A 16,566-nucleotide genomic window follows, 5' to 3' on the forward strand; every position below is an offset into this window, starting at 1 on the left:
TCTCCATCTCTCTTGCTCTAGAAGAGTTAGTATGTCCACATGATCGTCAAGGTATGCATGCTATTTTGTGTATTTTGTAGGGTCACGAGAGATACAACAAAACTTTTCCAATTTAGGAAAATTTCCCAAGATACCCTTGTACCAATTTTGGATGGATTGCCCCAATTTTTGCACGATTGTTCTTTTTGTAAATAGAGATCTGTCTTTACTTGTGCCTTAGACAAAAATTTCACCAATAAGCTCACAAATAGAGGCATTTGTGCCTACAATTAATGAACTATTACAATCTCATCTAGAACCCTAGTTCTAGATGAACTGTATGGATATTTTGGTAATTTCCCTATATATAAAACCCACCTCCAAAAGTACAAGTTTTTGGGTAGGAGTGAAAAGGCTGATCTCTTTAGTCTGTTGTGGAAAGTGCATGCCCTAAGCTAACCTTTGCAACGAATACACCCTAATTGATGTGCCATCGCTTTTATATGAAGCTTTTTTGGTTTGTTGTTAGAAATTGGGACCCTTATCTTAATCACTATTTGTAAATTTGTCACGTTTTCATGTTTTATTACATGTACACCCTTTGTGGCCATGCAAGTACCGGGCATTGTAAAGCCTTTACGTGCTCTTCTTTTGTTGTTAGAAATTGGGGCCCTTACCTTTAGTCATTGTTGCACATCTTCATGTTTTCATGTTTTATTATATGTACGACCCTTTGTGGACACATGTACCAGGTATTGTAAAGCCTTTATGTGCTCTTCTTGTATTGTTAAGAAATTGGGCCATTACCTTAGTCATTGTTGCCAATTCTTCGCACTTTCATGTTTCATTATATGTATGACTGTTTGTGGCCATAGATATTGGGTATTGTAAAACCTTTGTGTGCTCTTCTTTACATATATTACTTTAGATATCCTCATTAGATCCATTGTCCCAATTTGAATGAATAAGGTGAGGAGTCACAAAGGCTTGCTGAAGTTAACAAGGGACAAGAGTTATTGGGGGTAGGTTCTAATAAGACTGCCTATAATTACATGTCATTTTTTGGTCATAAGAGTAACCTAACAGGACATAAAAATGTCCATTCAAGGTTTTGGGAAAAAATAAAGCACTCCTATCATATGTATGTGGTTGTAGAATTCTTTACTTCATTTCAAAGCTAATAACACACTCTATGAGGGAAAAGTAAGAAACACTCACAACTCTCAACTCTGAATTGTATGGTCATGAAATTTAGTGTAAAAACCTTCTCAATTTACCTCTGGTGTTTTTGGAAAAAAGTTTTTGTTCAGCACTAGCACTGAGACCAAAAAGCCTAAAAAGTAACCAGCAAGTCACCTGTATAAATGCAGGAATCTTATAGCGTAGAGCTACGAAAGCTTAATGGCTGCGCAGAAGCTGGGCCTTCTTCAGCAGCGGTACGTAAGCGTCACCCCCTTCTCCTTCAGACGGACGCGCTATCCTCGTGTCTTGTCCATTTTGGCTGTCGCTTCAACAGCTCGCAAGACCATCGCTAGCACCTTCTCCGATCTCAAGTCTGCTGGAAACGTACGACATTATGTGTGTGTGTGTGTGTGTGTGTGAGAGAGAGAGAGAGAGAGAGAGAGAGAGAGAGAGAGAGAGATATTTCGTGCAAGTGCCACTGTGAGCACACCTTATTTGCTTGAGCCTTGAATATACTTGGCCGCTTTCCAATTCCGAATTTGGGCTTTAAGCAGTATTCAGAGCGATACCTTGTAGTCACTGATCACTAAACTTGCCATACTTTGACGGTTCCTATTGTTCATTTTTGTTGTGTTTATTTACTGCTTATGGCTAAGGCAAATTACAGTTTCTTCGCATATCAACATTAGGTTGCCCTTATACCTTACATTACTGCTGGAGATCCAAGCTTGTCCACCACTGCTGAAGCTCTTGTGGCACTCGATCAGACAGGAGCAGATGTTATCGAGTTGGGAGTTCCTTATTCTGACGCTCTTGCCGATGGCCCAGTTATTCAGGTACTGCCCATTTTGTTTCATCTGTAGATATATAAACATTCACGTCAGAGATTGATGAAAAATGTTCAAGCAACACAACAGGATGTATATATGTTATATCTTTGCATGAATACCTTTGTGCCCAGTCGTGATTCAAATGACAGGAACCTTTTGCTAGCTCTTAATGTATGCAAATCACGTCCTGTAGGCAGCTGCAACGAGAGCTCTTCGAAATGGCACTACCTTGGAGGCTGTTTTGGAAATGCTAAAAGAGGTAGATCGTCTTTGTGTGTATTCCTTTTCTTTTTTAAAACAAGCTTTGCTAAGCCTCAATGGATTTATTCTGAAACGCGTCCATTTCTCTCTCAATAAATAGGTAATACCTCGACTCGCAGCTCCCATGGTGCTATTCACATACTATAATCCAATTTTAAAGAGAGGCATTGAAAACTTTTTACAAGCTATCAAGGCAGTGGGTGTCACAGGTACAACCACACCCTTGTATATTTGGTTTGATTTGGTTCTCAATTCATTTATGCTCTGATGTTGTGCTGTTAGGTTTGCTCGTTCCTGACCTTCCTCTTGAGGAGACAGATGCTCTTAGAAGGCTATCTGCACTTTATGGATTAGAACTGGTAATATGACGATGTCTTTTATGCTTCCAAGATAGTATATGGACACACTTTCACAAGATCTGTGCTTCCTTTTTAAAGGTGTTACTAACGACGCCGACTACTACAAAGGAGCGAATGCTTGAGATTTCTCAAGCTTCGCAAGGTTTTGTTTACTTGGTGAGATGCTTTTATATTGGTTATTATCTTAATGAGAAAGATCCAAAGCTACCATGACGTATAACTATTCTAAGTAGCATCTACCTTGTTGCACCCTTCCAAGCCCCTTTTTTTTGAAGGCTTGACTTTGTTTATTGCTTGCCTGTTTAGGTGAGTTTAACGGGTGTGACAGGAGAAAGGATGCAGGTCAACAGCCAGGTTGAGTTCCTTCTTCAACATCTTAAGCAGGTGCTTTTTGGAGAACTTTTAAGCATATTGTATTCTAGCTGCCTTTTGGGTCGTAATGCTTTTTGAGCTGTAACATATTTTTGAAGGTTAGGATTCTGTAGCTGTACGTTCTTTCGTTCTTTTTTTTTTCTTCGACGCACCAAAGGTCCCACAAGGGGAGGTGCTTATCCCTTTCAAATACTAGCCATGAAACATGGTCGGGCAAGGGCCTCTGAACCATCGGGCAAGAGCCACGCTTAGGCATCACCATGGCCATCTAATTGATGCACCACGTGCTACGACGGAGACGGAGAGAACTCGTAGCAACCAGCTAGGAATCTCCTCCTCGGGTGACCCACCCTAGGAGGAGGATGCACTCGAATGTCCAAGGGCAATCTTGCCCTAGCAACGTGAACACCAGGTAAGCACTCTAGAGGTGACCCAACGGGGGATTTGAAGTTTGAACCCAGAACCTGCAGGTTGAGAGGCCAAAGCCTTACTGTTAGACCAACTCTTTGTGGACTACTTTATTTCGTTCTTTGTGCTAACTGTGTCTGATTTTATGCGTGGGGACTGGATCGACTCTTAGGTAGTTGCTTAAGGGTATAGTAGCCGGAGATTCTAGATTTTGTCATGTATCCTGCCTGATTCAATACCCGGAAGGCAGGTTGCATATTCTCTGTCCAGGGCATTCTGTTTTTGTGACTAATTTTTAATGAAAACAGCGTGATCTTATCTTGGCTATGCTGTTCAGGGCTTGCTTTGTCCACTTTTCGAAGGCTGCTGTTCTGCATCTTGATGGATTGAAACCATGCCATGCACCAAAACGTCTCTTGATATTGACTTTCATATATTTACTCCTCTGAAGAAATTTTTTGTCGGCATGAGAGCTGGTGGTCAGTGATTGTTCCTTTTCTTAAAGTGCAATGGAAGGCATGGTAACGAGAGAATACGAGAGAGAGAGAGAGAGAGAGAGAGAGAGAGAGAGACTGCAATCTCAAGAGAGTACAAGGCTCTACACTATGCTCCATAGCATGCTAGGATGGGGGCACCTAAATAGAGGGCTCAAAGAAATGCCGGACTTCATTCCAAATACCCCACGACCCATAAAAGTGGGAGTAAACTGGAAAGATGGTAAAAAATAGGATGTGCGTTAAAAAAGACTTGCAACGGCAACCCAACTAGCAATCCCCCCCCTCCCCCAACATGCCTAGAATCTAGAAAAGCCTCACAAAGCCAGGCGTAGCCACAAAGAAGCCCTCACAATATCTAGACGGGGAAATTGAGGCAAGGTTGCATTCCAAACTTGTATTTATCATTCTCCTCATACCGTATGGTAAATATATGTACTGGTATTAGTACTTAACGTATTTGTTGTTACTTTACAAACTCAGTAGTACTCATACCTACGTGTATGCATGCATGTATATTAGGTTGTAGACATATGTACTCTAATAATACACACATGAAAGAGCACATGTAGACAAATTCAATCTTGGAAATTTCCAATTCTGTGTACATCTTTTCATAAAGTCATTCCCCATAGTACTATCAGCCCATCAACACTCCTGAAGTCTCATAGAGAAATTAGCGACTTTATTCAATTTAGGCAACTTGTGACAAAGGAGTGGAGTGGCTCCTCTTGTGCAGCACGCACTATACGCTGATTCAACGTGTACTTCAGGAATAGTCACTGCGAAAATCCAAAAGCCTAAAGATACAGCTCAAAATTGAGGAGAATCTGTGAAGTCTTCCTCCATCCACTTTGCATCAAGAGCTAGAAAGTGTTTTCCCTTGAACAAATTATCGGTGGACGTAGCTCACCCTTGTGTTCTTTTTCTTGTGCCTTGGGACTTGATGGTTGTTGCTCTTGCTCCTTGTCCACCGGCGCATTATTTTGAATCTCGGAACTCTTCGATGAAAAATCAGTTGTTTCCTTTGGTTATTTCTTTGGACACTTCGTGAAGACGTGCCCCTATTCACCGGAGCCATAACACTTGCCCTCTTTGAAGTTTGAAGTACTCAGCATGCTGCTCTTATATCGATTTGGGCCCTGTAGATTTCTACTTCTTGCCCTTCGTCCTCTCCTTGGAAGACTCTTTTCCCGTTGACTTGGACATTGGCTTGTTCGTTGGATAAGTCAATGAACTTGAACGCATGGGAAAATTAGTCCTTTGCATGTGCCATGAGCTTCTGAACGTTCCTGGACTTTCGCTTCAAATAGTACCGTTGGATCTCTTTAGGTAAGCTGCAACAAAATTGCTCCATCTACTAAAAAGAATCCATCATCTTCCGAAAAGAATCCACTGGCAAAACGGTATTTCAAAACCATGACAATATGTCGCCCAAGTATCGTCTTTCGTCATCCTCAAATGTGTCCATGTCGTGATAATCATGCCAAAGTGAAAGTTTTCTTAAACTTTATCCAAGCCTTTGGAGCTTTCTTGTTTAGAAGCATGGTCAATCACCATGCCTGAGCATTGCCCTTCAAAAAAGGTTCGCCTTGCTTACTTTTGGGGCTTTAGAAAAGTTAACCCCAAAGAAAGTGGTGTTAAACTATTGTGTGTAAGAGAGTGCTTGATGGGAATCTCTGAAGCTTGAAAAAGTGTCGAACTTTACTACTTGACCCCATCCTTCAAAGGCATCTGATCCAAAAGCTGCAGCCAAAAGTCATTAGCATGATTTGCGAACTTCGGCATAGATGCCATGTCACCAGCCTACAACGTAAAACGCGGGCGTTCGTACAACTACCACATCATCAACCTGTCAACGCAAAATACGGAACGTCCATAGAACCTTGCCATGCCATCAACTGAATGTGCAAATTGACTTGTGAGTGTGTGTAGGCCTTGTTTTATTTGATTATTGCCCCTAAGCACTTGGGCCCCATCGGATGGGGTCCCATAAGTTGGTCAAAACTTCTTTTAAGACTTTTCTCTACTCAGCAAGGACCTATAAGTTGGTGAGAACTTCTATTGCTTCTAGGTTTTAGGCCCCTCGGCCGAGTTCTGCAAGTCGGCTAGGGTTGAGTCTGGGAAAACCCAACCCCCCCAAGTCTTCAGTGGCTTGACACGTCCGCAGTTTGTGACATCCCCCTTTCTTGAAAGAAGAGTAATTGTCCATGATTATTCTATATCTGCAAAACAACTCAAGTTAGTTAAAAGTTCTGAGGGACAATCAATTCGATGCACTATTAATTACATACCCAGGTAATCTCACCCAATTTGGAGTATTCAGTGGTTGAACACTCCCCAAACATCCGGTCTGCATCGTTCCGAGGTTTAGATATTATCAAAGAATATTTCTCACCATTCCACTCAAGAGTAAATCACCAATCGTTGAAATCAATATATAAAACCAAACTCAAACAATTCAAATCGGCACCAAGACAGGTTTAAAATAGATACAATTCTTTTCAAACAAATTCCAAATAGGATCTCCAAACAATTTCTCGAACAAAATCAAGAGAACTGCTAAATCAAACTGAAATAGCATTTTTGGTGTTAGTTGAGCTAAAAAAGACGACTGGCTTTCCATCCCGAGACCTGCACCAAAAATCAGGTTTAGGTTTCTTCCAAAAGTTTGTAGCCGATCGCAGCATGGTCCATAAGCTCTTGAATTGTCGAAACTGGTTCGGTCAGATAGTGTTTCTGTAGTGGTGATGGTAGTCCCAAGACATAGCCATCACATTGGACCTCCAAGGTTATCCAGTCGAGAAGAGACATTTGAGGAGAGATGTTGAGCAATGTCAAAGACATTTGAGGAGCGATGTGGAGAAATGTCAAATTATAATCTGCTAGGGTTTTTGTGGCGAGCATTTCAGGATACCCCACTTTTCCAGAGACTGCACTCCAAAGGAAGATGTCAGATGGCATGTAACTTTGGGCAAAAAATTTTCTTGAAAGCTTGCCAAGTCCTTGGAGTGTGCGGCTTGGTAGCTATAGACATCCACCATTGCCTGGCACTGCCTGTGAGAAAAGCGGTGGCACAAAAGGTCTTTGATTCTTTTGAGTAATTCCCCATGGCATAGATGGTATCAAACTGTTGCAAAAACTGTAAAGCTTTCCTTGGATCTTCCTCCCCCGAAAAGCGAGAAAATTTCTTGTAAAATCTAGAAGCGCCATCTTGCTTTGTCTGCTCTTTGGTAGGACCGGTATGCTTTGAGAAAAGCAGTTCTGATACCACTGTAACAGGAGGGCACCACGTACCAATGGAAAGGACAAATTGAACAACTTTAAGCACTTCAAATAACAATTGAACTTAAAGAGATGCACGACACACAAGATGGGGAGTGGTAGAGTTCTACCCCAAGAGAGCACTGGCCCCAAATTCCTGGTGTACCTTAATTCAGTATTTCTTTACATTGCTTCCAGTCAGTACAATGTCGATACTCCGTCTCTGCACTTCCTCGCGGAAACGTGCCGCAGATGGCAGACCTTGGCCTTGGAAAGTAGTACATGAAAAGCATTAACCCCAAAAGCATCTGGTCCAAATGCTGCAACCAAAGTCCGTACAGATGCCACGTTAGCAGCTTGCAACGCAAAATGCGGGCCTCCGTACAACTGCCACATCATACACCTATCAGCGCAAAATAGGGAATGTGCGTACAACCCTGCCACGACATCAATTGAATGTGCAATTTGAATCGTGAGTGTGTAGGTCCTGCTTTATTTGATTATTGCACCTAGGCACTTAGGCCCCATTGGACAGGGTCCCATAAGTTGGTCAAAACTTCTTTTAAGACTTTTCTCCACTGAGCAAGGATCTGTAAGTTGGTGAGAACTTCTACTTCTTCTACTACTTCTAGGGTTAAAACCCCTTGGTCAGGATCTGCAAGCTAGCTAGGGTTGGGTGTAGGAAACGCCAACCCACCGAGTCTTCAATGGCTTGACATGTCAGCAGTTTGTGACAGCTTCTGTGTGTAAGAGTGGCCCGAGGGCATGCTTGTAAAGGTTACATGGAAGACCTAAAAGCAGCACTCTGCCAAAAGCAACTGGTCTCCAAAACCTCTTCATCCCAGAAGCTGGTTGCTGGCGCGTTTTTAGGGCTGTTCGTACAATAAGTGCCACGACATCAAAATCTCCGCGTTTTGCGAGTTGGATGCCACATCAACACTGTTATAATTTTCGGACTGGTTCCTGTGGGCATTTTGGACCCCACGTTTGGTGTGTCCAAAGTTGGGGGCTCTTAGGTTCTCTAAACCCCTCCACCCTCAAAAGATGTTGTGCCACATCACTAACTTGTCACAAACAGAGGTTCTTGAGATCAGAGTTTTGCCCTAAGAATAGGAAGTAGAGGCTTCTAAGTTCCATCGAGTTTGAGGTCTAGAACGGATGTGGGAATATGCCTGGTTCAAGTGCTTGTATGGTGACTTCTCCCAAGTAATTAAGATACTCTTTAAGGGTGGGACCAACCCATCTTGTGATCCTCAGTACTGTATCGATCTTCTTTTTCTCTCCAACTTGTCTCCATATCAATTGCCTTCAGTATTAAGTGATAAAGTCATAATACATTTTTGGCCATTCCATTGCCAGAAACTCATGTACATTTTAGGGCAGCCATTGGCCGTGCAAAACTTGAGGCTACCAATTTCACCATAAAAGGAACCCATGGGCACCCTCCCTTCATCTAGCGTTTCATGAGGATTCGCTCCCATAGTACTAGTGTTTCAGCAAGATGAAGGTCTCTCTCTCTCTCTCTCTCTCTCTCTCTCTCTCTCTCTCTCGTTTTCCCCCTCTTATGATTACCCCTCCTCTTGCAACCCATAGGTGCTCTCGGCAGCCATTCTGTAATGGGACTAGTGTTTTAGCAAGATGAAGGTATCTCTCTCTCTCTCTCTCTCTCTCTCTCTCTCACACACACACACACACACACACACACACACACACACACACTCACTCACATCAAAATTAGCCATCACATCCAAACTACGTTGATCTCTAAGGCGTGTCTCAATGCACTAAAGTTACATACCCATGCATTCTCACTCAGGTAGGATGGCACATCACGATGCAACACAGATGCTAACATATGCGTGTTACAAGACAAATAGTATACATAAAGTTGCCGATGAACACTCCCCCTCCAAATAACCATCGAGGTCCGGGCCATGAGCTCTTCAATGAATCCCTCATCACTCCTCCCCCAAATAACCTAACAAGGTCCGACCGATGAGATATAGAGGCCTTTTACAACCAAACGTTCCCAAACCGTAGCCTGCGTCACTTGGAGGTTCCAAGAGTAAATACTTCTCAGATTGTTTCCAATTCCTTTTCAATACTCCTACCCGAGATAACCAACAAGGTTCTGGCCATGAGTAAAGTACCACTTTTGCAATCATTGAATACTTCTCCCGCAAATAACCAACAAGGTTCGGGCCATGAGATATTTAGACATTATCATCAATTTTGCTCTTCAGTACTCCTATGGGGAAAGCGCGAGCCACGAGTAAAACACAACTTTGCAATCATTATTTCCTTTTGTGTACTCCTCCCAAGAAGCCCGAGCCATGAGTATTCAATGGTGATTACAATTCTTTCAAGAGGAGGTATGTTCAGAAAGTGATGGCACGGAGTCGTACCTTTGCGAAGCAATAATAAAGAAATAACGGAAGGTGCACGAGTCATTGAAGCGAGTGCATCTGGGGACGGAACTCCGCCATCTCTCTCTCTCTCTCTCTCCTCTTCTCTCTCTCTCTCTCTTCCCCCCCCCCCCCCCCCCCCCCCCCCAGTTCATTTGCAATTTATGTTCGTGTGTTGCTCTTGATTTCTCGCTTGGAGTGTCCAAGCGTGTAACATGCCGCGTGCGTGGCCGCCTGCTGTGAACGTGGCAACGAATGTAGGTGGAGCTGCCCTTGGAGTCGCATGTTGCCACTCTTCGAGTACCAACAAAGCATGTTGCCGACCTACCCTCTATCACGCTGCCCTTGTGCTGGTTGTATATTCAGGCCAACATGTGCGCTGTGGCCCATGGAGCCCCATCCTCCACAATCGGCTAAGTATGCAGAGTGCTACCGCTTATGGAAGCTGCCAATACTACCTAATGAGAGTTAAGCATTCTCAGGGCAGGTATTGTGTTGGACGGATGGCTCTCTGGAATGCGGTTACTTGAGTGCACATTTGCATGGATGTTGAATGATTGGAAAATTGGGGAATAAGCAGAGGTACATTATCATGAAATACTTCCTAACCACATGAAAGAAAATACTCCTCTCCCATTATTCGTAAGATAGTGAAATATACTCACCCTCAAAGCATGGAGAGGAGAAGAAAAAAATTGAAGACACACTAATACACCGATGTTACTATGCCAAAACCAACCTCCACACCCTAGAGTTGATTGCAAAGTATAATGATATAAAGCTAAAACTTACCATGAACTCCTATCATTGGCTTGCATGTGCCCCCTTAGAGGTTGTGATATTGATGTTCTATCTCTCGTCGGATCCATCTTGCACACATGACATGACAAAAATCATACTCACGCATAAACGAGCTAAAAAGCGGGGTCCCGAGGGTCCCACCCTCTCCGAGACTCTGTGTCCAGATGCTCTCAGAGAGTGACCTTGAGGGGCACCTATAAACAGTACAAGGGATACCCAAAAGCATTCCGTCTAAAAGCACAACCCCCAAAAGGATTTTCTGCCCAAAAGCTCTAGCAAAAAAGCTGCCAACAGTCAGTAGCGTGAAATGCAAAAATTCGCACAGCCTGCCACATCATCACAGCAATGCAAAACACGGAATTATGTACAACGTGCAACTTCAACATGTTAGCGTAATCTATGGAAGTAGCAATCAGAGTTCAAGCTTTTGACTTCTAGGGTTTTAAGCCTCTCTTTAAGTTGTAAGGGTTTAGGGTTTTAACCCCATCGGCCATCTTCTGGGTTTAGTTTCTCTTGTCCCCTCGACCATTCCTTTTTAGTTGGGTATGCTATTCATCACTTTATGACATTTTGACCTCTTGAAAAAATTATAATCGCCCTTGATTACGCTTGCAAACAGCCAAAAGACATAAACTTTCTTCAATAGACACTGACTCTATGCACTCATGCACTAGACTCCACTAATCCAACACTTCTACAAAGCCATCAATCATTGATTAATCATATTTCTATCGAGGGTCTCAAATACAAATCATGATCATTGTAACCATTTAACAATCACATCGAGACCGCGTCGATCTTTCCACAGATGTCTTGATCTACCGAATCTTATTACTATTAATCCACATAGCATACAATTCACAAAATCACACACTTAGTTCCCACTGAACAGTGTGTTTCAATCATTTAATCTAACCATTTCAATCCGTCCAGAACTCTTGATGCACCTAGATCACCGTGCAACAATCTCATCCTTCTGGAACTCTTGATGCACTTACAATAGCATCTAGTCATCTCATCCAGATAGACATCTTGATGCACTATAATCTCATTTGGTTCACATTCAGTTCTCATTCACTTAGCCATCACATCCTGATCTCGTTGATCTCTAACAAATATTAGATTCACTAAGTTCAAATCATTATCAAACAAAATGCTACAGTCATTTCATCTTTCTTTACATGTCTCTAACAAAACACACATGAAAGAGCACATATTTTCAGTTTAATTAAGGAAATTTCCAATTAAGTGCATATTTGTTCATAAATTCATTGCACAAATTAAAATAATAGTAGCCCATTAGTCAAAGAGAAATAGTGACTTTATTCATTTTAGGAAATCTGCGACAAAGGAGTGGAGTGGCTTCTCTCTTGTGCAATCCGAATACACCAGATTCAACCTGCGCATTCCTCGGTAATTGTAACAAGAGGGCACTACGTGCGAATGGAAAAGAACAGATTGAACAACTCTAGGTACTTCAAATAACAATTGAATTGAAAGAGATGCACATCACACGAGACGGGGAGTGGCGGAGTTTCACCCCAAGAGAGCATTGGCCCCAAACCTTGGCGTCTCTTTCAATATTTCTTTATATTTCTTGAACTGAGTACAACAGCCAGAGGCTCTTGCTTTGCTTCCGCTCCTGCGAGTGCCAAAGAAGAGGGCTTCAGGTGATATTTAGAGGTCCTTGGCCTCTGAAAAGCTACAACTTCCAAAAGTTGGCCCAAAGCTAGCGCTAAAAATCAAAAAGCGAAAAATACGAAAATATGTATAGCTGCCACATTAGCAGTCAACGCAGAATGCAACGTTCGTACAGCCTGTCAGCGTGAATTACGAAATGTCTCTACAGGACCTGCCACATTAGCACTTTGCTACGCAATGTCTTTATGTGTGTATGGGCCTTGCTTTATTTATTACGAGCCTCGCCGATATCCATAAGTTGGTTGAACTTTAATAGTTTGGCCCCTTTCGACGAGGAACTGTAAGTGAATAGGCACTTTTGCTTCTTCTATTGCTTCTAAGGTTTCAGCGCCTTGATCGGGATCTGCAAGTCGTCTCGGGTCTTCAATGGCTTTATGTGTGTATGGGCCTTGCTTTATTTATTATGAGCCTCGCCGATATCCATAAGTTGGTTGAACTTTAAAAGTTTCGCCCCTTTCGACGAGGAACTGTAAGTGAATAGGCACTTCTGCTTCTTCTACTGTTTCTAAGGTTTAGGCGCCTTGGCTGGGATCTGCAAGTTGGCTCGGGTCTTCAATGGCTTGGCACGTCAGTAGTTTGTGAGAATAACTTTTGGCATAGACACTTCTAAAAATTCAAGGTACATCTCTCTCTAAAGAGAATTTACGATCTCCCTCTCCATCCACTTTGCAGTGGGCAAAGTGCAAAAGAGATTGGGTGGTGGGAAGAGAGAGAGAGTTGAATGAATGCGCAGACGCATAGTTTACAAAAAAAAAGAGCATTTAAAACTCTCAACAATTTGTCGGTGATTACACTAAAACTTGTGAAATTTTGATGATTTTCTACGAAGCAAGTCCGGAACCTACCCAATATTTTGTAATTTTAACTGATTGAAAGTACATCAAAACTTGGTTTTTTACAAACACTGTGTCGGGGAGAGAGAGAGAGAGAGAGAGAGAGAGAGAGAGGGGGGGGGGGGGGGGGGGAGAGAGGACCACATGACAATGTACTTATTTTTTCAAGGTAAGTTTGGAATCTACTCGAGATTTTGTAATTTTACTCTATGTTGAGTGTGTGTGTGTGTGTGTGTGTGAGAGAGAGAGAGAGAGAGAGAGAGAGAGAAGAAGAAGAATTTAGCGTAGTAAGAAACTATCCCAAAAGACCTCAAAGATCTATGCAATGAGAGTTAAGCTCAAGACTTGTTATTCAAGAGTGTGTGTGTGTGTGTGTGAGAGAGAGAGAGAGTGTGTGTGTGAGAGAGAGAGAGAGATAGATTTATTTCAAAAGAAAGTAAGAACACTTTGCTCTTGCTTTCCTTAAGCTAAAATTTGGGAAAAAAAAGGGGGGGGGGGGGGGGGGGGGGAAGGGGAGCATGCCTCCCCCTTTTGAAAATACTTTTCTTTGAAATAAACCTCTCTCTCTCTCTCATACATACATACTCACTCTCTCATCTTTAAGGTTTCTTGGATAGTTTCCTACAGCGTTAAAACTCTCTTCTTCTCTCTCTCTCTCTCTCTCTCTCTCTCTGTCACTCACTTTCTCTCACTCACACACACACACACACAAATTTTGCACAGATGCACATGCACCCCCCTCTACACATTGTTTGTAAAAAAAAGTTTCAGTGTATTTTGATATACTCTCTCTCTCTCATACACACACACACACACCCACATCCTCTACATTGTTTGAAATAAATCTCTCTCTCTCTCTCTCTCTCTCTCTCTCTCTCTCTCTCCACACACACACACACACACACACACACACACATCACACCCCTCTTTACACATTGTTTGAAAAAAGAAAGTTTCAATGTGTTTTGATCCGTTTAAATCTCTCTCTCTCTCTCTCTCTCTCTCTCTCTCTCTCTCTCTCTCTCTCTCTCGCACGCGCCATACACACACACAAACCCTTTACACAGTTTACAAAAAAAGGTCGATGTATTTTGATCCATTTAAATCTCTCTTTCCTACAGCGTTAAAACTCTCTTCTTCTTCACTCTCTCTCTCTCTCTCTCTCTCTCTCTCACACACACACACACACACACACACACACACACACACACACACACACATAAATTTTGCACAGATGCACATGTACCCCCCTCTACACATTGTTTGTAAAAAAAAGTTTCAGTGTATTTTGATATACTCTCTCTCTCTCTCTCTCTCTCTCTCATACACACACTCACCCACATCCTCTACACTGTTTGAAATAAGTCTCTATCTCTCTCTCTCTCTCTCTCTCATACACACACACACACATACACCCACATCCTCTACACTGTTTGAAATAAATCTCTCTCTCTCTCTCTCTCTCTCTCTCTCTCTCTCTCTCTCTCTCTCACACACACACACACACACACACACACACACACACACATCGCACCCCTCTTTACACATTGTTTGAAAAAAGAAAGTTTCAATGTATTTTGATCCGTTTAAATCTCTCAATCTCTCTCTCTCTCTCTCTCTCTCTCTCTCTCTCTCTCTCCATACACACACACAAACCCTCTACACAGTTTACAAAAAAAGGTCGATGTATTTTGATCCATTTAAATCTCTCTTTCTTCCCCCCCCCCCCCCCCCCCCCCCCCCCAGCCTCCCACACTAGAATTCTCTCTCTCTCTCTCTCTCTCTCTCTCTCACACACACACACACACACACACACACACACACACACACACATCCCAATGTATTATGGCTTTGACAAAATTCAATGTGCATATTGCTCTCAACTACAAAACCATGCTCTAAAGAAACTGTATTCCCTCTAATATGCTTGAAACTATTCCCTTGTCGATGATACACACAATCTCAATCATTCAGGTTGGCTCCACTCCCTTCGATGTGAGACATGACAATGGGGGAATGGAAAAGAGAGATCAACTATGCACATTATGCTCCCCATAAGTTTAAGAATATAAGTGCTACACAGTACTGGAGTCATCACCTTTTGCATTACATAATAAAATATGAAAGGTTACAAAAAGGGATGCAACGTGTCAAATGCTCATGCTCATTCCATATCCACCCCCCTTTAATGCACAATAATGAGAGAGAGAGAGAGAGAGAGGTTACATAAGAAAGTATGGAGATATATGGAGATAAATAAATGGAGATGTTGCTTGAAAGAGAGAGAGAGAGAAGAGAGAGAGAGAGGGGGGAGGGGGGGGGGGGGGGGGGGGGGGGGGGGGGAAGAGAAAGGAGGTAGTGCTAGTCGATTTCAATGGTATCAGAGTTCAAGGTTTATGTAGACAATTTTATCTCCAGATTCGCAACATGGAGACAGTTCTTGAACATTGTCGATTGCATGAATGATGTACCTTGTTTCATAAACTTTGGTAGTAGGGTTGATGAAAGAGTTCATTCATATTTGTTATGTTGCATTCTGCTAAAATATAAGAGAACAATCCCCCCCCCCCCCGGCTCCAAACACATCCACCCACACACACAACCAACAAAGCTATCCTCTTGTCTCTTAGGCTAGATTATTGATGCAATTGCTTCCCATGCACACTTATCAACCGAGCTGGCCTCACCCTATTTTGTTTACCTGAGAACCTAGGTCAAAGTCTAATATGTTCTGATGCGTCTTTAATTGCGACACTCTTAAATTTGACTGTGCTTATCTTACCGAAGTTTAAACAAACTCGTGTATATTTGGGATTTATACAGATTACAGACAAACCAGTCGCTGTGGGCTTTGGAATCTCAAAACCGGAACATGCAATTCAGGTCTGCAGCATTTGGTTTTTGAACAACGATGTTTGCCAACAGGTCTTCATTCTTGGTAAATTTCCTTACAGATTGCTCAGTGGGGGGCTGATGGGGTCGTTGTTGGTAGTGCTATAGTGAAGCTTCTTGGAGATGCTGCCTCACCAGACGAGGGAATCGCTGCAATAAGGAACCTCTTGCGAAACTTACGAAAGGCGTTGTCATGACATAGAGAGAGAAAGGCGTGATAATGAAACCTGTCTATTGCAATATCATGTTCCATGGGGTTGGATACAATATTGCAGTTCTTGGATGGGTAGGAGTCTGAACTCCTGATAAGAGTTCAGATAAGCTAGAGGGTGCCTCCGTTCACATAAATTTGTGTGTTAAAGAACGCTCAGTGTTTGCAGCTATGCCTTTTGACATTGATAAATTGGAAACATTTTTCCATGACTATGAAGGGGTTGAGCCCATTGCCATATACATTGATCGGTGGTACCGGTAGGGGCTCAAAGGTTCTTCATCATAGATTGCTTTGTTAGTCACAAGGAAAAAGTCATGGACACAATGAAGAAGATAATCCTTTTGCAAGTTCTCTACTTTTCAGGGTAAGTCTGCAAAATAGTATTACACTATATCCTTCAAAATCCTTTGCCATGCGCAGTTTGAACCCCCCTTAATCACCATGCCTCACTTGTTCATTGGGAATCCTAGAACGACTTTAGTCTTGTTTAGTACTTGCGATGGTGTTGAAGACATTAATGCTCAAATTCTATGATTTTAATGGAACTTTCACATCACCCAAAGGGCGTAGC

General features: G+C 42.4%; 1 protein-coding gene across 7 annotated transcripts; it reads left to right on the top strand.

The window, feature by feature from the left end:
• The first annotated feature begins 1,358 nt into the window (after window positions 1-1,358).
• LOC147459401 (tryptophan synthase alpha chain-like) lies at window positions 1,359-16,232 on the top strand. Of its 7 annotated transcripts, none has more exons than XM_086510668.1 (10): window positions 1,359-1,545; window positions 1,851-1,997; window positions 2,185-2,250; window positions 2,353-2,461; window positions 2,535-2,611; window positions 2,690-2,767; window positions 2,918-2,995; window positions 11,691-11,827; window positions 15,713-15,772; window positions 15,844-16,232. In XM_086510668.1, the coding sequence occupies exons 1-10, from the start codon at window positions 1,381-1,383 to the stop codon at window positions 15,887-15,889; spliced, it is 963 nt and encodes a 320-aa protein (XP_086366794.1). In that variant the 5' UTR covers window positions 1,359-1,380; the 3' UTR covers window positions 15,890-16,232. The 7 variants fall into 7 exon arrangements, with proteins under 7 accessions (XP_086366794.1, XP_086366793.1, XP_086366796.1 ...); XM_086510667.1 differs by having other exon boundaries at window positions 15,882-16,232; XM_086510670.1 differs by lacking the exon at window positions 11,691-11,827 and having other exon boundaries at window positions 1,360-1,545; window positions 2,918-2,965.
• Window positions 16,233-16,566: the final 334 nt, after the last annotated feature.

Source organism: Adiantum capillus-veneris, chromosome 4 (assembly GCF_014529385.1).
Source record: "Adiantum capillus-veneris isolate H3 chromosome 4, ASM1452938v2, whole genome shotgun sequence".
NCBI lineage: Eukaryota > Viridiplantae > Streptophyta > Polypodiopsida > Polypodiales > Pteridaceae > Adiantum > Adiantum capillus-veneris.